The 24,622-nt window shown below is 49.4% G+C and overlaps 1 protein-coding gene across 1 annotated transcript in view; it reads right to left on the reverse strand.

Moving 5' to 3' along the window:
* Positions 1 to 24,622, reverse strand: part of LOC134535423 (transmembrane channel-like protein 6) — a 108,124-nt gene that overhangs the window by 33,735 nt on the left and 49,767 nt on the right. The window contains exons 4-5 of the mRNA XM_063374504.1: positions 1,669 to 1,816; positions 1,407 to 1,558 (exon numbers count right to left, since the gene is read on the reverse strand). Of these exons, the coding sequence (XP_063230574.1) occupies positions 1,407 to 1,558; positions 1,669 to 1,816 (300 nt within the window). The remainder of the gene's footprint in view (positions 1 to 1,406; positions 1,559 to 1,668; positions 1,817 to 24,622) is intronic.

Here is a 24,622-nt window from a genome sequence, read left to right on the forward strand (position 1 = left end):
ATGTGATAGGTACTTCGTAATCATATGTTCCTTCCACAAATGTATAAAACATGCTTCGTATTATTAACATCAACAGGAGAAACACAGTACAGAAAATAAAGCACATTGCATACATTACATGACAGTATTTAAGTGTGGGCCTAATAAATACAATAAGTATATACTAAGTTTAGAAATTCTTCAAAAGTAGCTTAGCTCATTTAATGGATAGTTAATAGTATATTCTCCTGCCAAGGTTATAATGAATACATTTGTAAATAAACAGTATAGATATGTACAAATATTTCCAAAAACAAACATTTGTACAAAATATATTTCATTAATATGAAATTTTAAAAAATTTAATTTTTTTTTTTAAATTTAAAAAAAAAATGTAAAGGTTATTGACAGCAACAAAATGTGGTTCCACAGCTGTAGCCGAGTGGCAGCGTGCGGACGGGAGGCCGGCGGCCCTGGACACAGGCGCAGTTCAGCGCGAGGACTGTCTGGAGCTGGGGCAGAGCCCCGGGGAGGGGTGGAGTCACGGCAACTTGTGGCCGCGAGGGTACACCTCACGCTGGTTTACTCACCCTTCTCTTCCACAGCGACACGCACCAGCACAAATATTACAACTAATTTATAAACCAGCGTGAATATCAGTTTTTTAGTTTCAATCATAAATGAATACTAAATTATTCTCGAATATGAATGAAGAGTTTGACCAGTAAAAATAAAAATACCAAAAATGTAGGGAAATAAAAAGGTAAATATGTAGTGTAGAGGCTTCTGGGAAATAAGACAAATAATACTTAAGTGAAAAGTTTGTTAGGTAAGGTCAGTTACAGTTATAAGTAAAAAAATATTTGTTAATTTTTTAAAAAAAATAAATATCTTACTATACAGCTAACCCTAACCTAACCAAACCAACATTCAACTTCAGTTTTTATTCACCCTATATCCGAGGACCCGCTAACTCTACATATTGAAATAAAATTTTTTTTGCAAACAACAAAATACTGCAAAATCAGTGGCATAAGATCAGTGGCATATGCCATAAGATCAGTGGCATATGCTATAAGAAGTGTGTGTACTGTGCAGGCACCTGGAGGAAGCTGTGTGCTGACAGTCACAGCTTATTCAGACCTGCAGTTAGATATCAGCGGCTCAAGTAGTGAAGTAGGATATACAAGAATGACATGCAAAATCACAAACTTCTTTACAATATTTTAACAAATCGATACATCATGGAAAATTTCAGATGATTAACACTGATATAGAAATGACTTTAGACATTAAATTGCCAAAAGTAAGAGAAACTCACACAGCAGCATGCCGTACAGTTACACATATGCAACCACAGCAGGATGTGAGAGCTCTGTTTAAGAAGACTGGACAGTGCAAGGTGAAGGCAGCAGATAGCCACCCACCTGAGCACCAGCGCCGTGCAGTTGAGGAGCAGCAAGGAGCTCAGGAAGCGGAAGTACGTGGCCACGCTGCTGCCGAAGTGGCCCTCTATCACCTTCAGGCTGCCGTACCACAGCTCCCAGCTCAGCAGCACGGTCTTAACCGCCAGCCAGACCTGCCAAATAAACACACCATCGCTGCCGGCGACCGACGACATTGTCCTAGCCGACCACATTCACTAGCATGTACGTGTGCGACTGAAGTAAGCTGTGGCCTGCGACCTACCTTCATGCAGAACATTGCCAGGCGATACTTGAGGCGCTTGCCCAGACCTAGCGGGTGGCTGGACGACTTCTGGCATACCGACTTCACAAGCTGCTTCCTGATGGAGCGCTTCAAGGTCAGAGGCTCTGGAATCTCTCGCAGCGTCTCCCTGCAGACACACATGCTCACTAGCACCTAGCCACTATCTACTGCTGGACAACCACAGTCTTCGCAAGCTGCTTCCTGATGGAGCGCTTCAAGGTCAGGGGCTCTGGAATCTCTCTCAGCGTCTCCCTGCAGACACACACGCTCACTAGCACCTAGCCACTATCTACTGCTGGACAACCACAGTCTTCACAAGCTGCTTCCTGATGGAGCGCTTCAAGGTCAGGGGCTCTGGAATCTCTCTCAGCGTCTCCCTGCAGACACACACTCTCACTAGCACCTAGCCACTATCTACTGCTGGACAACCACAGTCTTCACAAGCTGCTTCCTGATGGAGCGCTTCAAGGTCAGGGGCTCTGGAATCTCTCGCAGCGTCTCCCTGCAGACACACGCTCACTAGCACCTAGCCACTATCTACTGCTGGACAACCACAGTCTTCACAAGCTGCTTCCTGATGGAGCGCTTCAAGGTCAGGGGCTCTGGAATCTCTCTCAGCGTCTCCCTGCAGACACACACGCTCACTAGCACCTAGCCACTATCTACTGCTGGACAACCACAGTCTTCACAAGCTGCTTCCTGATGGAGCGCTTCAAGGTCAGGGGCTCTGGAATCTCTCTCAGCGTCTCCCTGCAGACACACACTCTCACTAGCACCTAGCCACTATCTACTGCTGGACAACCACAGTCTTCACAAGCTGCTTCCTGATGGAGCGCTTAAAGGTCAGGGGCTCTGGAATCTCTCGCAGCGTCTCCCTGCAGACACACGCTCACTAGCACCTAGCCACTATCTACTGCTGGACAACCACAGTCTTCACAAGCTGCTTCCTGATGGAGCGCTTCAAGGTCAGGGGCTCTGGAATCTCTCGCAGCGTCTCCCTGCAGACACACGCTCACTAGCACCTAGCCACTATCTACTGCTGGACAACCACAGTCTTCACAAGCTGCTTCCTGATGGAGCGCTTCAAGGTCAGGGGCTCTGGAATCTCTCTCAGCGTCTCCCTGCAGACACACACTCTCACTAGCACCTAGCCACTATCTACTGCTGGACAACCACAGTCTTCACAAGCTGCTTCCTGATGGAGCGCTTCAAGGTCAGAGCTCTGGAATCTCTCGCAGCGTCTCCCTGCTGACACACACGCTCACTAGCACCTAGCCACTATCTACTGATGGACAACCACAGTCTTCACAAGCTGCTTCCTGATGGAGCGCTTCAAGGTCAGGGGCTCTGGAATCTCTCGCAGCGTCTCCCTGCAGACACACGCTCACTAGCACCTAGCCACTATCTACTGCTGGACAACCACAGTCTTCACAAGCTGCTTCCTGATGGAGCGCTTCAAGGTCAGGGGCTCTGGAATCTCTCGCAGCGTCTCCCTGCAGACACACGCTCACTAGCACCTAGCCACTATCTACTGCTGGACAACCACAGTCTTCACAAGCTGCTTCCTGATGGAGCGCTTCAAGGTCAGGGGCTCTGGAATCTCTCGCAGCGTCTCCCTGCAGACACACGCTCTCACTAGCACCTAGCCACTATCTACTGCTGGACAACCACAGTCTTCACAAGCTGCTTCCTGATGGAGCGCTTCAAGGTCAGGGGCTCTGGAATCTCTCGCAGCGTCTCCCTGCAGACACACACGCTCACTAGCACCTAGCCACTATCTACTGCTGGACAACCACAGTCTTCGCAAGCTGCTTCCTGATGGAGCGCTTCAAGGTCAGGGGCTCTGGAATCTCTCTCAGCGTCTCCCTGCAGACACACACGCTCACTAGCACCTAGCCACTATCTACTGCTGGACAACCAGAGTCTTCACAAGCTGCTTCCTGATGGAGCGCTTCAAGGTCAGGGGCTCTGGAATCTCTCGCAGCGTCTCCCTGCAGACACACACGCTCACTAGCACCTAGCCACTATCTACTGCTGGACAACCACAGTCTTCGCAAGCTGCTTCCTGATGGAGCGCTTCAAGGTCAGGGGCTCTGGAATCTCTCTCAGCGTCTCCCTGCAGACACACACTCTCACTAGCACCTAGCCACTATCTACTGCTGGACAACCACAGTCTTCACAAGCTGCTTCCTGATGGAGCGCTTCAAGGTCAGGGGCTCTGGAATCTCTCGCAGCGTCTCCCTGCAGACACACACGCTCACTAGCACCTAGCCACTATCTACTGCTGGACAACCAGAGTCTTCACAAGTCGCTTCCTGATGGAGCGCTTCAAGGTCAGGGGCTCTGGAATCTCTCTCAGCATCTCCCTGCAGACACACACGCTCACTAGCACCTAGCCACTATCTACTGATGGACAACCACAGTATTCACAAGCTGCTTCCTGATGGAGCGCTTCAAGGTCAGGGGCTCTGGAATCTCTCGCAGCGTCTCCCTGCAGACACACACGCTCACTAGCACCTAGCCACTATCTACTGCTGGACAACCAAAGTCTTCGCAAGCTGCTTCCTGATGGAGCGCTTCAAGGTCAGGGGCTCTGGAATCTCTCGCAGCGTCTCCCTGCAGACACACACGCTCACTAGAACCTAGCCACTATCTACTACTGGACAACCACAGTCTTCACAAGTCGCTTCCTGATGGAGCGCTTCAAGGTCAGGGGCTCTGGAATCTCTCTCAGCGTCTCCCTGCAGACACACACGCTCACTAGCACCTAGCCACTATCTACTGCTGGACAACCACAGTCTTTACAAGCTGCTTCCTGATGGAGCGCTTCAAGGTCAGGGGCTCTGGAATCTCTCTCAGCATCTCCCTGCAGACACACACTCTCACTAGCACCTAGCCACTATCTACTACTGGACAACTACAGTCTTCACAAGCTGCTTCCTGATGGAGCGCTTCAAGGTCAGGGGCTCTGGAATCTCTCTCAGCGTCTCCCTGCAGACACACACGCTCACTAGCACCTAGCCACTATCTACTGCTGGACAACCACAGTCTTCGCAAGTCACTTCCTGATGGAGCGCTTCAAGGTCAGAGGCTCTGGAATCTCTCGCAGCGTCTCCCTGCAGACACACATGCTCACTAGCACCTAGCCACTATCTACTGCTGGACAACCAAAGTCTTCGCAAGCTGCTTCCTGATGGAGCGCTTCAAGGTCAGGGGCTCTGGAATCTCTCGCAGCGTCTCCCTGCAGACACACACGCTCACTAGAACCTAGCCACTATCTACTACTGGACAACCACAGTCTTCACAAGTCGCTTCCTGATGGAGCGCTTCAAGGTCAGGGGCTCTGGAATCTCTCTCAGCGTCTCCCTGCAGACACACACTCTCACTAGCACCTAGCCACTATCTACTGCTGGACAACCACAGTCTTCACAAGCTGCTTCCTGATGGAGCGCTTCAAGGTCAGGGGCTCTGGAATCTCTCGCAGCGTCTCCCTGCAGACACACACGCTCACTAGCACCTAGCCACTATCTACTGCTGGACAACCAGAGTCTTCACAAGTCGCTTCCTGATGGAGCGCTTCAAGGTCAGGGGCTCTGGAATCTCTCTCAGCATCTCCCTGCAGACACACACGCTCACTAGCACCTAGCCACTATCTACTGATGGACAACCACAGTATTCACAAGCTGCTTCCTGATGGAGCGCTTCAAGGTCAGGGGCTCTGGAATCTCTCGCAGCGTCTCCCTGCAGACACACACGCTCACTAGCACCTAGCCACTATCTACTGCTGGACAACCAAAGTCTTCGCAAGCTGCTTCCTGATGGAGCGCTTCAAGGTCAGGGGCTCTGGAATCTCTCGCAGCGTCTCCCTGCAGACACACACGCTACTAGAACCTAGCCACTATCTACTACTGGACAACCACAGTCTTCACAAGTCGCTTCCTGATGGAGCGCTTCAAGGTCAGGGGCTCTGGAATCTCTCTCAGCGTCTCCCTGCAGACACACACGCTCACTAGCACCTAGCCACTATCTACTGCTGGACAACCACAGTCTTTACAAGCTGCTTCCTGATGGAGCGCTTCAAGGTCAGGGGCTCTGGAATCTCTCTCAGCATCTCCCTGCAGACACACACTCTCACTAGCACCTAGCCACTATCTACTACTGGACAACTACAGTCTTCACAAGCTGCTTCCTGATGGAGCGCTTCAAGGTCAGGGACTCTGGAATCTCTCTCAGCGTCTCCCTGCAGACACACACGCTCACTAGCACCTAGCCACTATCTACTGCTGGACAACCACAGTCTTCGCAAGTCACTTCCTGATGGAGCGCTTCAAGGTCAGAGGCTCTGGAATCTCTCGCAGCGTCTCCCTGCAGACACACATGCTCACTAGCACCTAGCCACTATCTACTGCTGGCCAACCATAGTCTTCGCAAGTCACTTCCTGATGGAGCGCTTCAAGATCAGGGGCTCTGGAATCTCTCTCAGCGTCTCCCTGCAGACACACATGCTCACTAGCACCTAGCCACTATCTACTACTGGACAACTACAGTCTTCGCAAGCTGCTTCCTGATGGAGCGCTTCAAGGTCAGGGGCTCTGGAATCTCTCTCAGCGTCTCCCTGCAGACACACACTCTCACTAGCACCTAGCCACTATCTACTGCTGGACAACCACAGTCTTCGTAAGCTGCTTCCTGATGGAGCGCTTCAAGGTCAGGGGCTCTGGAATCTCTCTCAGCGTCTCCCTGCAGACACACACGCTCACTAGCACCTAGCCACTATCTACTACTGGACAACTACAGTCTTCACAAGCTGCTTCCTGATGGAGCGCTTCAAGGTCAGGGGCTCTGGAATCTCTCTCAGCATCTCCCTGCAGACACACACGCTCACTAGCACCTAGCCACTATCTACTACTGGACAACCACAGTCTTCACAAGCTGCTTCCTGATGGAGCGCTTCAAGGTCAGGGGCTCTGGAATCTCTCTCAGCATCTCCCTGCAGACACACACTCTCACTAGCACCTAGCCACTATCTACTGCTGGACAACCACAGTCTTCGTAAGCTGCTTCCTGATGGAGCGCTTCAAGGTCAGGGGCTCTGGAATCTCTCTCAGCGTCTCCCTGCAGACACACACTCTCACTAGCACCTAGCCACTATCTACTGCTGGACAACCACAGTCTTCGTAAGCTGCTTCCTGATGGAGCGCTTCAAGGTCAGGGGCTCTGGAATCTCTCTCAGCGTCTCCCTGCAGACACACACGCTCACTAGCACCTAGCCACTATCTACTACTGGACAACTACAGTCTTCACAAGCTGCTTCCTGATGGAGCGCTTCAAGGTCAGGGGCTCTGGAATCTCTCTCAGCGTCTCCCTGCAGACACACACGCTCACTAGCACCTAGCCACTATCTACTACTGGACAACTACAGTCTTCACAAGCTGCTTCCTGATGGAGCGCTTCAAGGTCAGGGGCTCTGGAATCTCTCTCAGCATCTCCCTGCAGACACACACGCTCACTAGCACCTAGCCACTATCTACTACTGGACAACCACAGTCTTCACAAGCTGCTTCCTGATGGAGCGCTTCAAGGTCAGGGGCTCTGGAATCTCTCTCAGCATCTCCCTGCAGACACACACTCTCACTAGCACCTAGCCACTATCTACTACTGGACAACTACAGTCTTCACAAGCTGCTTCCTGATGGAGCGCTTCAAGGTCAGGGGCTCTGGAATCTCTCTCAGCGTCTCCCTGCAGCCACACACTCTCACTAGCACCTAGCCACTATCTACTGCTGGACAACCACAGTCTTCACAAGCTGCTTCCTGATGGAGCGCTTCAAGGTCAGGGGCTCTGGAATCTCTCTCAGCATCTCCCTGCAGACACACACTCTCACTAGCACCTAGCCACTATCTACTACTGGACAACTACAGTCTTCACAAGCTGCTTCCTGATAGAGCGCTTCAAGGTCAGGGGCTCTGGAATCTCTCTCAGCATCTCCCTGCAGACACACACTCTCACTAGCACCTAGCCACTATCTACTACTGGACAACTACAGTCTTCACAAGCTGCTTCCTGATGGAGCGCTTCAAGGTCAGGGACTCTGGAATCTCTCTCAGCGTCTCCCTGCAGACACACACGCTCACTAGCACCTAGCCACTATCTACTGCTGGACAACCACAGTCTTCGCAAGTCACTTCCTGATGGAGCGCTTCAAGGTCAGAGGCTCTGGAATCTCTCGCAGCGTCTCCCTGCAGACACACATGCTCACTAGCACCTAGCCACTATCTACTGCTGGCCAACCATAGTCTTCGCAAGTCACTTCCTGATGGAGCGCTTCAAGGTCAGGGGCTCTGGAATCTCTCTCAGCGTCTCCCTGCAGACACACACGCTCACTAGCACCTAGCCACTATCTACTGCTGGCCAACCATAGTCTTCGCAAGTCACTTCCTGATAGAGCGCTTCAAGGTCAGAGGCTCTGGAATCTCTCGCAGCGTCTCCCTGCAGACACACATGCTCACTAGCACCTAGCCACTATCTACTGCTGGACAACCACAGTCTTCGCAAGTCACTTCCTGATGGAGCGCTTCAAGGTCAGAGGCTCTGGAATCTCTCTCAGCGTCTCCCTGAAGACACACACGCTCACTAGCACCTAGCCACTATCTACTGCTGGACAACCACAGTCTTCGCAAGTCACTTCCTGATGGAGCGCTTCAAGGTCAGAGGCTCTGGAATCTCTCGCAGCGTCTCCCTGCAGACACACATGCTCACTAGCACCTAGCCACTATCTACTGCTGGCCAACCATAGTCTTCGCAAGTCACTTCCTGATGGAGCGCTTCAAGGTCAGGGGCTCTGGAATCTCTCTCAGCGTCTCCCTGCAGACACACACGCTCACTAGCACCTAGCCACTATCTACTGCTGGACAACCACACTCTTCGTAAGCTGCTTCCTGATGGAGCGCTTCAAGGTCAGGGGCTCTGGAATCTCTCGCAGCGTCTCCCTGCAGACACACACTCTCACTTGAACCTAGCCACTATATACTGCTGGACAACCACAGTCTTCACAAGCTGCTTCCTGATGGAGCGCTTCAAGGTCAGGGGCTAGGAATCTCTCGCAGCGTCTCCCTGCAGACACACACTCTCACTAGCACCTAGCCACTATCTACTGCTGGACAACCACAGTCTTCACATGCTGCTTCCTGATGGAGCACTTCAAGGTCAGGGGCTCTGCAATCTCTCTCAGCGTCTCCCTGCAGACACACACGCTCACTAGCACCTAGCCACTATCTACTGCTGGACAACCACAGTCTTCGCGAGCTGCTTCCTGATGGAGCGCTTCAAGGTCAGGGGCTCTGGAATCTCTCGCAGCGTCTCCCTGCAGACACACACTCTCACTAGCACCTAGCCACTATCTACTGCTGGACAACCACAGTCTTCGCAAGCTGCTTCCTGATGGAGCGCTTCAAGGTCAGGGGCTCTGGAATCTCTCGCAGCGTCTCCCTGCAGACACACACTCTCACTAGCACCTAACCACTATCTACTGCTGGACAACCACAGTCTTCGCAAGCTGCTTCCTAATGGAGCACTTCAAGGTCAGGGGCTCTGGAATCTCTCGCAGCGTCTCCCTGCAGACACACACTCTCACTAGCACCTAGCCACTATCTACTGCTGGACAACCACAGTCTTCGCAAGCTGCTTCCTGATGGAGCGCTTCAATGTCAGGGGCTCTGGAATCTCTCTCAGCGTCTCCCTGCAGACACACACGCTCCCTAGCACCTAGCCACTATCTACTGCTGGACAACCACAGTCTTCACAAGCTGCTTCCTGATGGAGCGCTTCAAGGTCAGGGGCTCTGGAATCTATCTCAGCGTCTCCCTGCAGACACACACGCTAACTAGCACCTAGCCACTATCTACTGCTGGACAACCACAGTTTCACAAGCTACTTCCTGATGGAGCGCTTCAAGGTCAGGGGCTCTGGAATCTATCTCAGCGTCTCCCTGCAGACACACACGCTAACTAGCACCTAGCCACTATCTACTGCTGGACAACCACAGTCTTCACAAGCTGCTTCTTGATGGAGCGCTTCAAGGTCAGGGGCTCTGGAATCTCTCGCAGCGTCTCCCTGCAGACACACACGCTCACTAGCACCTAGCCACTATCTACTGCTGGACAACCACAGTCTTCACAAGCTGCTTCCTGATGGAGCACTTCAAGGTCAGGGGCTCTGGAATCTCTCGCAGCGTCTCCCTGCAGACACACACGCTCACTAGCACCTAGCCACTATCTACTACTGGACAACTACAGTCTTCACAAGCTGCTTCCTGATGGAGCGCTTCAAGGTCAGGGACTCTGGAATCTCTCTCAGCGTCTCCCTGCAGACACACACGCTCACTAGCACCTAGCCACTATCTACTGCTGGACAACCACAGTCTTCACAAGCTGCTTCCTGATGGAGCGCTTCAAGGTCAGGGGCTCTGGAATCTCTCTCAGCGTCTCCCTGCAGACACACACGCTCCCTAGCACCTAGCCACTATCTACTGCTGGACAACCACAGTCTTCGCAAGTCACTTCCTGATGGAGCGCTTCAAGGTCAGGGGCTCTGGAATCTCTCGCAGCGTCTCCCTGCAGACACACACGCTCACTAGCACCTAGCCACTATCTACTGCTGGACAACCACAGTCTTCGCAATTTACTTCCTGATGGAGCGCTTCAAGGTCAGAGGCTCTGGAATCTCTCGCAGCGTCTCCCTGCAGACACACATGCTCACTAGCACCTAGCCACTATCTACTGCTGGACAACCACAGTCTTCACAAGCTGCTTCCTGATGGAGCGCTTCAAGGTCAGGGGCTCTGCAATCTCTCTCAGCTTCTCCCTGCTGACACACACGCTTACTAGCACCTAGCCACTATCTACTGCTGGACAACCACAGTCTTCGCAAGCTGCTTCCTGATGGAGCGCTTCAAGGTCAGGGGCTCTGGAATCTCTCGCAGCGTCTCCCTGCAGACACACACGCTAACAAGCACCTAGCCACTATCTACTGCTGGACAACCACAGTCTTCGCAAGCTGCTTCCTGATGGAGCGCTTCAAGGTCAGGGGCTCTGGAATCTCTCGCAGCGTCTCCCTGCAGACACACACGCTCACTAGCACCTAGCCACTATCTACTGCTGGACAACCACAGTCTTCACAAGCTGCTTCCTGATGGAGCGCTTCAAGGTCAGGGGCTCTGGAATCTCTCTCAGCGTCTCCCTGCAGACACACATGCTCCCTAGCACCTAGCCACTATCTACTGCTGGACAACCACAGTCTTCGCAAGCTGCTTCCTGATGGAGCGCTTCAAGGTCAGGGGCTCTGGAATCTCTCGCAGCGTCTCCCTGCAGACACACACGCTCACTAGCACCTAGCCACTATCTACTACTGGACAACTACAGTCTTCACAAGCTGCTTCCTGATGGAGCGCTTCAAGGTCAGGGGCTCTGGAATCTATCTCAGCGTCTCCCTGCAGACACACACGCTAACTAGCACCTAGCCACTATCTACTGCTGGACAACAACAGTCTTCACAAGCTGCCTCCTGATGGAGCGCTTCAAGGTCAGGGGCTCTGGAATCTCTCGCAGCGTCACCCTGTAGACTCACACGCTCACTAGCACCTAGCCACTATCTACTACTGGACAACTACAGTCTTCACAAGCTGCTTCCTGATGGAGCGCTTCAAGGTCAGGGGCTCTGGAATCTCTCTCAGCGTCTCCCTGCAGACACACACGCTTACTAGCACCTAGCCACTATCTACTACTGGACAACTACAGTCTTCACAAGCTGCTTCCTGATGGAGCGCTTCAAGGTCAGGGACTCTGGAATCTCTCTCAGCGTCTCCCTGCAGACACACACGCTCACTAGCACCTAGCCACTATCTACTGCTGGACAACCACAGTCTTCGCAAGTCACTTCCTGATGAAGTGCTTTAAGGTCAGAGGCTCAGGAATCTCTCGCAGCGTCTCCCTGCAGACACACATGCTCACTAGCACCTAGCCACTATCTACTGTTGGACAACCACAGTCTTCGCAAGCTGCTTCTTGATGGAGCGCTTCAAGGTCAGGGGCTCTGGAATCTCTCGCAGCGTCTCCCTGCAGACACACACTCTCACTAGCACCTAGCCACTATCTACTGCTGGACAACCACAGTCTTCGCAAGCTGCTTCCTGATGGAGCGCTTCAAGGTCAGGGGCTCTGGAATCTCTCGCAGCGTCTCCCTGCAGACACACACTCTCACTAGCACCTAGCCACTATCTACTGCTGGACAACCACAGTCTTCGCAAGCTGCTTCCTGATGGAGCGCTTCAATGTCAGGGGCTCTGGAATCTCTCTCAGCGTCTCCCTGCAGACACACACGCTCCCTAGCACCTAGCCACTATCTACTGCTGGACAACCACAGTCTTCACAAGCTGCTTCCTGATGGAGCGCTTCAAGGTCAGGGGCTCTGGAATCTATCTCAGCGTCTCCCTGCAGACACACACGCTAACTAGCACCTAGCCACTATCTACTGCTGGACAACCACAGTCTTCACAAGCTACTTCCTGATGGAGCGCTTCAAGGTCAGGGGCTCTGGAATCTATCTCAGCGTCTCCCTGCAGACACACACGCTCACTAGCACCTAGCCACTATCTACTACTGGACAACTACAGTCTTCACAAGCTGCTTCCTGATGGAGCGCTTCAAGGTCAGGGGCTCTGGAATCTATCTCAGCGTCTCCCTGCAGACACACACGCTAACTAGCACCTAGCCACTATCTACTGCTGGACAACCACAGTCTTCACAAGCTGCTTCCTGATGGAGCGCTTCAAGGTCAGGGGCTCTGGAATCTATCTCAGCGTCTCCCTGCAGACACACACGCTAACTAGCACCTAGCCACTATCTACTGCTGGACAACCACAGTCTTCACAAGCTGCTTCTTGATGGAGCGCTTCAAGGTCAGGGGCTCTGGAATCTCTCGCAGCGTCTCCCTGCAGACACACACGCTTACTAGCACCTAGCCACTATCTACTACTGGACAACTACATACTTCACAAGCTGCTTCCTGATGGAGCTCTTCAAGGTCAGGGGCTCTGGAATCTATCTCAGCGTCTCCCTGCAGACACACACGCTAACTAGCACCTAGCCACTATCTACTGCTGGACAACCACAGTCTTCACAAGCTGCTTCCTGATGGAGCGCTTCAAGGTCAGGGGCTCTGGAATCTCTCTCAGCGTCTCCCTGCAGACACACACGCTCCCTAGCACCTAGCCACTATCTACTGCTGGACAACCACAGTCTTCGCAAGCTGCTTCCTGATGGAACGCTTCAAGGTCAGGGGCTCTGGAATCTCTCGCAGCGTCTCCTTGCAGACACACACGCTCACTAGCACCTAGCCACTATCTACTACTGGACAACTACAGTCTTCACAAGCTGCTTCCTGATGGAGCGCTTCAAGGTCAGGGGCTCTGGAATCTATCTCAGCGTCTCCCTGCAGACACACACGCTATCTAGCACCTAGCCACTATCTACTGCTGGACAACCACAGTCTTCACAAGCTGCTTCCTGATGGAGCGCTTCAAGGTCAGTGGCTCTGGAATCTCTCGCAGCGTCTCCCTGTAGACACACACGCTCACTAGCACCTTCCCACTATCTACTACTGGACAACTACAGTCTTCACAAGCTGCTTCCTGATGGAGCGCTTCAAGGTCAGGGGCTCTGGAATCTCTCTCAGCGTCTCCCAGCAGACACATACGCTCACTAGCACCTACCCACTATCTACTGCTGGACAACCACAGTCTTCACAAGCTGCTTCCTGATGGAGCGCTTCAAGGTCAGGGGCTCTGGAATCTCTCGCAGCGTCTCCCTGCAGACACACACGCTCACTAGCACCTAGCCACTATCTACTACTGGACAACTACAGTCTTCACAAGTCGCTTCCTGATGGAGCGCTTCAAGGTCAGGGGCTCTGGAATCTCTCGCAGCGTCTCCCTGCAGACACACAAGCTCACTAGCACCTAGCCACTATCTACTGCTGGACAACCACAGTCTTCACAAGCTGCTTCCTGATGGAGCGCTTCAAGGTCAGGGGCTCTGGAATCTCTCTCAGCGTCTCCTTGCAGACACACACGCTCACTAGCACCTAGCCACTATCTACTGTTGGACAACCACAGTCATCGCAAGCTGCTTCCTGATGGAGCGCTTCAAGGACAGGGGTTCTGGAATCTCTCGCAGCGTCTCCCTGCAGACACACATGCTCACTAGCACCTAGCCACTATCTACTGCTGTACAACCACAGTCTTCACAAGCTGCTTCCTGATGGAGCGCTTCAAGGACAGGGGTTCTGGAATCTCTCGCAGCGTCTCCCTGCAGACACACATGCTCACTAGCACCTAGCCACTATCTACTGCTTGACAACCACAGTCTTCGCAAGCTGCTTCCTGATGGAGCGCTTCAAGGACAGGGGTTCTGGAATCTCTCGCAGCGTCTCCCTGCAGACACACACTCTCACTAGCACCTAGCCACTATCTACTACTGGACAACTACAGTCTTCACAAGCTGCTTCCTGATGGAGCGCTTCAAGGTCAGGGGCTCTGGAATCTCTCGCAGTGTCTCCCTGCAGACACACATGCTCACTAGTACCTAGCTACTATCTACTACTGGACACCAACAGTCTTCACAAGCTGCTTCCTGATGGAGCGCTTCAAGGTCAGGGGCTCTGGAATCTCTCGCAGCTTCTCCCTGCAGACACACAAGCTCATTAGCACCTAGCCACTATCTACTGCTGGACAACCACAGTCTTCACAAGCTGCTTCCTGATGGAGCGCTTCAAGGTCAGAGGCTCTGGAATCTCTCTCAGCGTCTCCTTGCAGACACACACGCTCACTAGCACCTAGCCACTATCTACTGCTGGACAACCACAGTCTTCGCAAGCTGCTTCCTGATGGAGCGCTTCAAGGTCAGGGGCTCTGGAATCTCTCTCAGCGTCTCCTTGCAGACACACACGCTCACTAGCACCTAGCCACTATCTACTGCTGGACAACCACAGTCTTCGCAAGCTGCTTCCTGATGGAGCGCTTCAAGGACAGGGGTTCTGGAATCTCTCGCAGCGTCTCCCTGCAGACACACATGCTCACTAGCACCTAGCCACTATCTACTACTGGACAACTACAGTCTTCACAAGCTGCTTCCCGATGGAGCGCTTCAAGGTCAGGGGCTCTCAATCTCTCGCAGCGTCTCCCTGCAGACACACACTCTCACTAGCACCTAGCCACTATCTACTGCTGGACAACCACAGTCTTCACAAGCTGCTTCCTGATGGAGCGCTTCAAGGTCAGGGGCTCTGGAATCTCTCGCAGCGTCTCCCTGCAGACACACAAGCTCACTAGCACCTAGCCACTATCTACTGCTGGACAACCACAGTCTTCACAAGGTGCTTCCTGATGGAGCGCTTCAAGGTCAGAGGCTCTGGAATCTCTCGCAGCGTCTCCCTGCAGACACACACGCTCACTAGCACCTAGCCACTATCTACTGCTGGACAACCACAGTCTTCACAAGCTGCTTCCTGATGGAGCGCTTCAAGGTCAGGGGCTCTGGAATCTCTCGCAGCGTCTCCCTGCAGACACACACGCTAACTAGCACCTAGCCACTATCTACTGCTGGACAACCACAGTCTTCACAAGCTGCTTCATGAAGCGACCGCTTCAAGGTCAGGGGCTCTGGAATCTCTCGCAGCGTCTCCCTGCAGACACACACGCTCACTAGCACCTAGCCACTATCTACTACTGGACAACTAAAGTCTTCACAAGCTGCTTCCTGATGGAGCGCTTCAAGGTCAGGGGCTCTGGAATCTCTCTCAGCGTCTCCCTGCAGACACACACTCTCACTAGCACCTAGCCACTATCTACTGCTGGACAACCACAGTCTTCACAAGCTGCTTCCTGATGGAGCGCTTCAAGGTCAGGGGCTCTGGAATCCCTCTCAGCGTCTCCCTGCAGACACACACGCTCACTAGCACCTAGCCACTATCTACTACTGGACAACTACAGTCTTCACAAGCTGCTTCCTGATGGAGCGCTTCAAGGTCAGGGGCTCTGGAATCTCTCGCAGCGTCTCCCTGCAGACACACACGCTCACTAGCACCTAGCCACTATCTACTGCTGGACAACCACTGTCTTCACAAGCTGCTTCCTGATGGAGCGCTTCAAAGTCAGGGGCTCTGGAATCTCTCGCAGCGTCTCCCTGCAGACACACACGCTCACTAGCACCTAGCCACTATCTACTGCTGGACAACCACAGTCTTCACAAGCTGCTTCCTGATGGAGCGCTTCAAGGTCAGGGGCTCTGGAATCCCTCTCAGCGTCTCCCTGCAGACATACACGCTCACTAGCACCTAGCCACTATCTACTACTGGACAACTACAGTCTTCACAAGCTGCTTCCTGATGGAGCGCTTCAAGGTCAGGGGCTCTGGAATCTCTCTCAGCGTCTCCCTGCAGACACACACGCTCACTAGCACCTAGCCACTATCTACTGCTGGACAACCACAGTCTTCACAAGCTGCTTCCTGATGGAGCGCTTCAAGGTCAGGGGCTCTGGAATCTATCTCAGCGTCTCCCTGCAGACACACACGCTAACTAGCACCTAGCCACTATCTACTGCTGGACAACCACAGTCTTCACAAGCTGCTTCTTGATGGAGCGCTTCAAGGTCAGGGGCTCTGGAATCTCTCGCAGTGTCTCCCTGCAGACACACACGCTTACTAGCACCTAGCCACTATCTACTACTGGACAACTACAGTCTTCACAAGCTGCTTCCTGATGGAGCGCTTCAAGGTCAGGGGCTCTGGAATCTATCTCAGCGTCTCCCTGCAGACACACACTCTAACTAGCACCTAGCCACTATCTACTGCTGGACAACCACAGTCTTCACAAGCTGCTTCCTGATGGAGCGCTTCAAGGTCAGGGGCTCTGGAATCTCTCTCAGCGTCTCCCTGCAGACACACACGCTCCCTAGCACCTAGCCACTATCTACTGCTGGACAACCACAGTCTTCGCAAGCTGCTTCCTGATGGAACGCTTCAAGGTCAGGGGCTCTGGAATCTCTCGCTGCGTCTCCTTGCAGACACACACGCTCACTAGCACCTAGCCACTATCTACTACTGGACAACTACAGTCTTCACAAGCTGCTTCCTGATGGAGCGCTTCAAGGTCAGGGGCTCTGGAATCTATCTCAGCGTCTCCCTGCAGACACACACGCTATCTAGCACCTAGCCACTATCTACTGCTGGACAACCACAGTCTTCACAAGCTGCTTCCTGATGGAGCGCTTCAAGGTCAGGGGCTCTGGAATCTCTCGCAGCGTCTCCCTGTAGACACACACGCTCACTAGCACCTAGCCACTATCTACTACTGGACAACTACAGTCTTCACAAGCTGCTTCCTGATGGAGCGCTTCAAGGTCAGGGGCTCTGGAATCTCTCTCAGCGTCTCCCAGCAGACACATACGCTCACTAGCACCTAGCCACTATCTACTGCTGGACAACCACAGTCTTCACAAGCTGCTTTCTGATGGAGCGCTTCAAGGTCAGGGGCTCTGGAATCTCTCTCAGCGTCTCCCAGCAGACACACACGCTCACTAGCACCTAGCCACTATCTACTGCTGAACAACCACAGTCTTCACTAGTCGCTTCCTGATGGAGCGCTTCAAGGTCAGGGGCTCTGGAATCTCTCGCAGCGTCTCCCTGCAGACACACACGCTCACTAGCACCTAGCCACTATCTACTACTGGACAACTACAGTCTTCACAAGTCGCTTCCTGATGGAGCGCTTCAAGGTCAGGGGCTCTGGAATCTCTCGCAGCGTCTCCCTGCAGACACACAAGCTCACTAGCACCTAGCCACTATCTACTGCTGGACAACCACAGTCTTCACAAGCTGCTTCCTGATGGAGCGCTTCAAGGTCAGGGGCTCTGGAATCTCTCTCAGCGTCTCCTTGCAGACACACACGCTCACTAGCACCTAGCCACTATCTACTGTTGGACAACCACAGTCTTCGCAAGCTGCTTCCTGATGGAGCGCTTCAAGGTCAGGGGTTCTGGAATCTCTCGCAGCGTCTCCCTGCAGACACACATGCTCACTAGCACCTAGCCACTATCTATTGCTGGATAACCACAGTCTTTACAAGCTGCTTCCTGATGGAGCGCTTCAAGGACAGGGGTTCTGGAATCTCTCGCAGCGTCTCCCTGCAGACACACATGCTCACTAGCACCTAGCCACTATCTACTGCTGGACAACCACAGTCTTCACAAGCTGCTTCCTGATGGAGCGCTTCAAGGTCAGAGGCTCTGGAATCTCTCGCAGCGTCTCCCTGCAGACACACATGCTCACTAGCACCTAGCCACTATCTACTGCTGTACAACCACAGTCTTCACAAGCTGCTTCCTGATGGAGCGCTTCAAGGACAGGGGTTCTGGAATCTCTCGCAGCGTCTCCCTGCAGACACACATGCTCACTAGCACCTAGCCACTATCTACTGCTGTACAACCACAGTCTTCACAAGCTGCTTCCTGATGGAGCGCTTCAAGGACAGGGGTTCTGGAATCTCTCGCAGCGTCTTCCTGCAGACACACATGCTCACTAGCACCTAGCCACTGAAGTGTTTTCAGAATTTTCCCTTTTCTTCTGTTATTTTTCAGACAGCTCCAAGGATGAGCGACCAAAATTTCAAAAGGGTGTGCCACCGTTGGGTGATCAAAAATTCTATAAGTATTTTCAGAATTACTCTATGGAGTATATTTCCTAAAATGCCAATATCTATAATGTAAAATGTGGTCTAGTTGGGTGCCGTTAAAACTCTATAAAGTACTAGTGCTGTGATTGTGTATGTAGCACAACTACTAACCTCTACAGAATATTAACTAAAATATGTCTTGTTATGTTGATAGTGAAAATAAATTATTCTCAAGTTGTATGTACTGGTGTAGTTTGACTCAGTGTGAATACCAAACAATAAAATGTCGTATAATTCCTTAGCAGTATGTCTCCTTCTCTTTGGTGTAAGTATTCTGACCTTAAAATCAACAAATATAAGTAGTGTGTTTAAAAGCATTAACTTCTCTATGACTGCTGATCTCAGTGTAATAAAAACTAATTATTCTTTCAAGACAATCCAAGCTAAATATTTCTGTCTATCTGGTTTAACATACACATGATATGTAAGTATGGTTATCAATCGGAAAAATAAAATATAATGAAAATTTAACTTTTTACTAGGGTCAAAATCATGGTTGTATGGGTGACAATACTCTTTTGCAACATATCCAACTGTAACATGAAAAGTGACAGAGTCAATGATTAGCGAGCAACATACAAATACCTTTGAGACAATTATTCATGTTTAAATAGGTTTTTCATTAAACAAAATTTCAATATCCGTTATACTTAAATGTCTTTCAGAACTAATTACGTTTTACGTAATTGTATCACTGAATAATAGTTTGGTTATCAGTCAATATTTTAAATATTATTGAAACACATTTTAACTGGCAAATTAGTCTTTTCTTTGTTTTTACTAGCTCAGTCTCTTTCGGTAGATCAAACTGTCTCAAGACTTCTGGACCTGGGGCTATTCTTTAAACATTCAAGACAATTAATGACTTTAACAGATTTTAACTTTGATATCGTACATATTACTGATCAATGTCAGTTAACCAGGTCCAGTATGTACAAGCTACAAGTCTTTACGTAGTTAAGTAGTATTAAGTTGTTTTTGCGAGTTTCAAATTAGGTCTTGATCGTAAACATCATAGTTTAAGATATCTTGCCATTAAAATAGGACAGGTAACTTCTCGCTGTTCTTGTTAATTCGGGGATGGGGCAAACAAACCTCGTCGCGTCGTTACAATACCAAGAGGCTGTGGAAAACCTCTCCGAACCCCTGTCTCTCCTCCGATGTTGCTGGTTAGATCTCACTCTCCTCCGATGTCGCTGGTTGGGTCTCCGTCTCGATGCACCTCCTCTCGTGCTGCTGGTACTCCAGCAGGACTGGCGTCGGTCACCTGGAGTCGTCTAGAAGGATGATGTCCTCCGGTACACCGTCTACGATGCCGTCTACCGCTGTCGAACTCCTTCCATCTCGAAGATTGATAGTCCTTTTCTTCTTTTCTTCTTAATTCGTCGTTGATCCAGTTCTATTTATGCTGTTAGTCAAAACTTATCGTCGTCGTCGATTCTTTAGTAGAGCTTCGAACATCGGTAACTACCTCTTCTTCATTGTGTAGTTCCGGTATTTATTATAAAATCATCAATTTCACGTAGATTCTAGCTATTCAGTCGTCGTACCAATGTTTTACGTGATATTCTTACATTCATTTATGACTAAATCACGGAGCTCTTTCTCTCTAATCCTTCTCCCATGATAGTAGAACAGAAACTCAAGTTCCAATTTGTTTCAAACAGTCAAAGCTTTCTCTATTGAACACTCTCCGAAATCACACTGGAAATACTAAATTCTTTAAATAAAATATATGCGCAGTCGAGCGTCCAATCACATATACTCTTTCCTCAGTAATGACCCAAAAACAATATTAAAAGGTGTAAGCTCAGTTCCTATTCGTCGCCGTTTAACAAATGTTTGCAAAGACATTTCATAAAATTATTACTTAGATAAAACATGAAAATACTTAAAGAGTAAAACCAAATTGACCTGACCATAGAGATACAATACTGGTAAATATAATTCATAACAGGACTAAGACAAAGTCATAGAGGTAAGAAGTAAAATAATAAACATAAAATTCATTTCTATTGAGGGCTTCTCAAATACCTCTATAGAATAGTCCCCTTCAGAAATGTGACTAACGAACTATACTCTGATATAGGTCTTAGGACCATTTCTCATCATACAAACATCTCATCTATATTCTAATTATTTGCAGAAAATTTACATTTCATATTATTGACCTTATTTACATACTTACTTGCAAACATAGAGTATTGTCACCGATATATGTCTTCAAACGGACATATGTGTAACAGTGTATACTATTCTACAGGAGTGTAATATTTCCTCAACTGCGTTATATTATAGTGTCCTATTACTTGTTTCGTTTTAATGTCAGACAGTTCGTAACAGTTACTTCTAATAATCTTCGTGATCATATATGGTCCATCGAAGAGTAGAAATAGCTTCTTAGTAACGTACTTCCAAAATTGGCTTACTGGATTCGTTCTCTTGAGTACTAAATCTCCACAATTAAAACTCATCTTGCTGGAATCTTTCTGGTATTTTCTCCGAAGATCCGCCGTGGATGTCAACTTGGCTGCGACCAACTCTTCAGTTTCCTTCTGTATCTCGACTAATTCTTTATCTTCTGCGGCCAGAGCTTCATCGTGATGTCTCGGTAGTAACGATGACGGTATTATCAATGATCTTTTTCCTGTTAACGCTTCATATGGAGTAACACTGGTAGAACTGTGTACATTATTATTCAAAATGCATTCAATGAACGTTAATTTACTCATCCAGTTCTGCTGTGTATCGTGGCAGAAAGTCCGCAACATATTACCAAGTGTGCGCATTTGTCTCTCCACAGGATTACTCTGCGGGTGTCTCACCGAAGACGTGGTGGGTACTATTTGCAGTTTTCTGAGTCCTTCTTGCCAAACTTGACTCATGAATTGTGTGGCATGATCTGAAATAATTTTCTCCGGTCGACCCACTTCCGCGATAAACTGTTTAACTTTCTGGAATACTATCTTGCTGGTGGCATTGACTATGGGATACAACTTGGTGTATTTTGTAAATAAATCTACCATCACGAACACATATTTCACCCCGGCTGTTGATCTAGGTAATGGTCCCAATACATCCACTGATACCAACTGCAGTGGTCTCTCCGGAAGGATAGGTTTAAACTCACCTTCGAGATTTTGTTGGGCATGTTTCGCTTTCTGACACAAGTCGCACGATCGAGTAATGGCGGCGACTGACTTGTGCAGATTCGGAGAGTATAGCTGCCTAATCAATGACTGTGTCAGCTTCTTTGAACCAATATGCCCGCAATTCCTATGAACCTCCCAAATAATCGAGTTGATGTTTCGCTTCGGTATTACCGGCTTCCATGGCTCTTCAAATCTGGCTTTTCCCTTGCTATGATTGAACAATACTCCCTCCGACATGCAGTATCTCTCCTCTAACCTAGTTGGAACCTCTGAACCCTTCAATTTATCTATTATGACCTTGCAGAATTCATCTTCCTGTTGCAGTTGAGCTATCTGGTCAAAAACATTCTTGATTGTTGCGTTATCTTTAAGTTGTTGTGTCACAAGATTAGCTACCAAAAATTCCTTGGAGTTCTTCCTCGGTGTCAATTCATCATTCAATACATCGGGTATTCGACTTAGGTAATCGGCGACTACATTCTCTTTCCCTTTAATGTGGCATATTTCCAAGTCAAACTCTTGCATCAGCAAGCACCATCGTGTCAGCCTGCTACCAAAAATTTTGCCTGCTTTTAGACACATCAGGGCTTGATGGTCAGTCATTAGCTTTATATGTTCTCCCAGAAGCAGGTCTCGAAACTTCTGCAGAGCCCATATTATTGCTAGTGTCTCTTTCTCCGTGACCGTGTAATTTCGCTCTGCCGAATTCAATGTTCTACTCGCCATCGCTACGGTACGTTCTACTCCCTCATCGTCCATTTGCGCTAGCTTCGCCCCTAAGGCATAATCAGATGCGTCTGTGTATAGTAGAAATTCCCGACCTAACATGGGATGATAGATGACTCGTTCTTCGAGAAAGACCTTCTTGAGTTCTTCAAAAGCTTCCCGCTGTTCTGCTTCCCATTTCCACAGCTTGTCCTTCTTGAGTAGATCAAACAATGGGACCGCGATCTTGGCTATCTTGTCGCTGTAATTTCGGTAAAACCCGATAACTCCCAGGAATGTACGTAGTTGTTTAACATTCTTTGGTGTAGGGAAGTTGGAAATACTGTTCAATTTTTCAGGATCGGTATGAATTCCGGTCGGTGTCAGAATATGCCCTAGAAATGGTAACTCTTGTCGGCAAAATACGGATTTTCGCAGTTTCACCGTCATTCCTGCGTCACGTAGTTTCGTTAGGACAATGCCGATATGCTCCAGGTGTTCTTCGAATGATGACGATGTAATCAAAATGTCGTCGACATATGCTCGCGCGAATCCTTTGCACTCAGATCCTAGCGTTTCGTCCAGACAACGAGTAAACTCAGCTACCGCATTACATAAGCCGAACGGCATGACTTGGAACACATACTGCGAGTTCTTGAATAGGAATGATGTGTACTGTCTAGATCTTTCTTCTAAGGGTATTTGCCAGTACCCTGCCGACAAATCAAGTGTGGTTAGAAACTTGACACCCTGATATAATCGCAGAATATCATTCGTTGGTCTCGGACTTTCCCGATCTCGAACAGTAATTTTGTTGATCTCCCTCGCGTCAAGGCATAAACGTACTGTTCCGTCTTTCTTTCGCACACAGAGTATCGCATTCGTGAATGGGCTAGGCGCTCGCTTTATTACATTCCATTCCAACATTAAGTCTAGATATTCTTCAGCCTCTTTCAAATATTTCGCCGGGATGGGATACGACTTTTTATGGAATGATTCACCGGGTATGACCTGAATACTAGCTGTATATAATTTGTTTAACCCAGGTTTTTCGGAAAATATATTTTGAAAATTTCTTAAGACATGAAGAAGATTATTTCTACCGGTTTCATTTACCATGGTAATTCCCTTTACAGCTTCTATTAAATCAGCTCCGGTCGCCATCAAATTTATGTCACTATTAATACACGAAGTTTCCTTATGAATGATTGCAATGCATTTTTCCGAAACTTCCCAATTTTCAGTAGTTTTCGTATTTTCTGTGTCATCCATAGCAGTTACCATCCAACCTGCAAAATTCAAAATTATTTTATGGCTAGTTAGAAAGTCTACACCGAAAATTACTGGTTTAGCCAATCCTTTTACGATTAATACATTAATGTACTTGGTGCTACCTAAACCTTCTACTTCCAATAAGGTCTGACGATTAATGATGGGACTAGCCCTTGATGTAACCCCTAGAATCTTTAAACTCGGTACTGGCATTCTCGGTAATGATATTCCGGTGCTCTCTATCATGGCTACGCAGTCTTCGCTGATGCAGGATATCTCTGCGCCGCTGTCTAATAGTACAGGCACTTTAACTCCGTTTAAAGTTAACGATATCTCCGGACATAGTGCTTGTTTCGCTTGAACTTCGGTTTCTGTGGGCTCGCTGAGTAAAAATTCACGCTCGTTTTCTTTGAACATAATGGTGTGTATGCTTCGACAATTATTCTTGTCATTTGCGTCGGGATCCAATTTTATACTAGCCCCGTCTAACTTACAATTAGGGACTGACGTGCGGAGCGGGTTTTCGCCATCCCTAATTAGTTTACCGCACTGTCCTTAAATCCTCTAATTTGCTCTTGTGACAAATTAGCAAATCCATTATTTGCATTCGGTGAAATCAAAAATGTGTTATTACCTCCTTGGTTTGTATCTGAGCTTCTGCTAGATTGCATGCGCGGCCATTCCGTGTTGCTTTGCTCGTGACTTGGCGCTATAGAATATGAATTTCTTTCTCCTTGTCGCGCGTCGTGAATGGTGGTGCTAAAGCTGTTCCCTTTTTCAGACGGTACAAACGTTTGTGCATTTATGCTGTACTGACCTCCGGAATGATTATTGTAATTTGCCGATCGTTCTTTCGTTGTTCGATTTTCGCCTGAATTCTCTCTGAAATTAACTGTCCCCTCCTGACGTTTATTCTCCCACTGTGATTCATTTTCGCGTCTGTCTTGTCGCTTCTCGTTTCTACGACGATAGTACTGTGGTTTATAAAATCCGTTACCATATCGCTGACCTCGATATC

The sequence above is a fragment of the Bacillus rossius genome, chromosome 8, assembly GCF_032445375.1.
Source record: "Bacillus rossius redtenbacheri isolate Brsri chromosome 8, Brsri_v3, whole genome shotgun sequence".
Lineage (NCBI taxonomy): Eukaryota > Metazoa > Arthropoda > Insecta > Phasmatodea > Bacillidae > Bacillus > Bacillus rossius.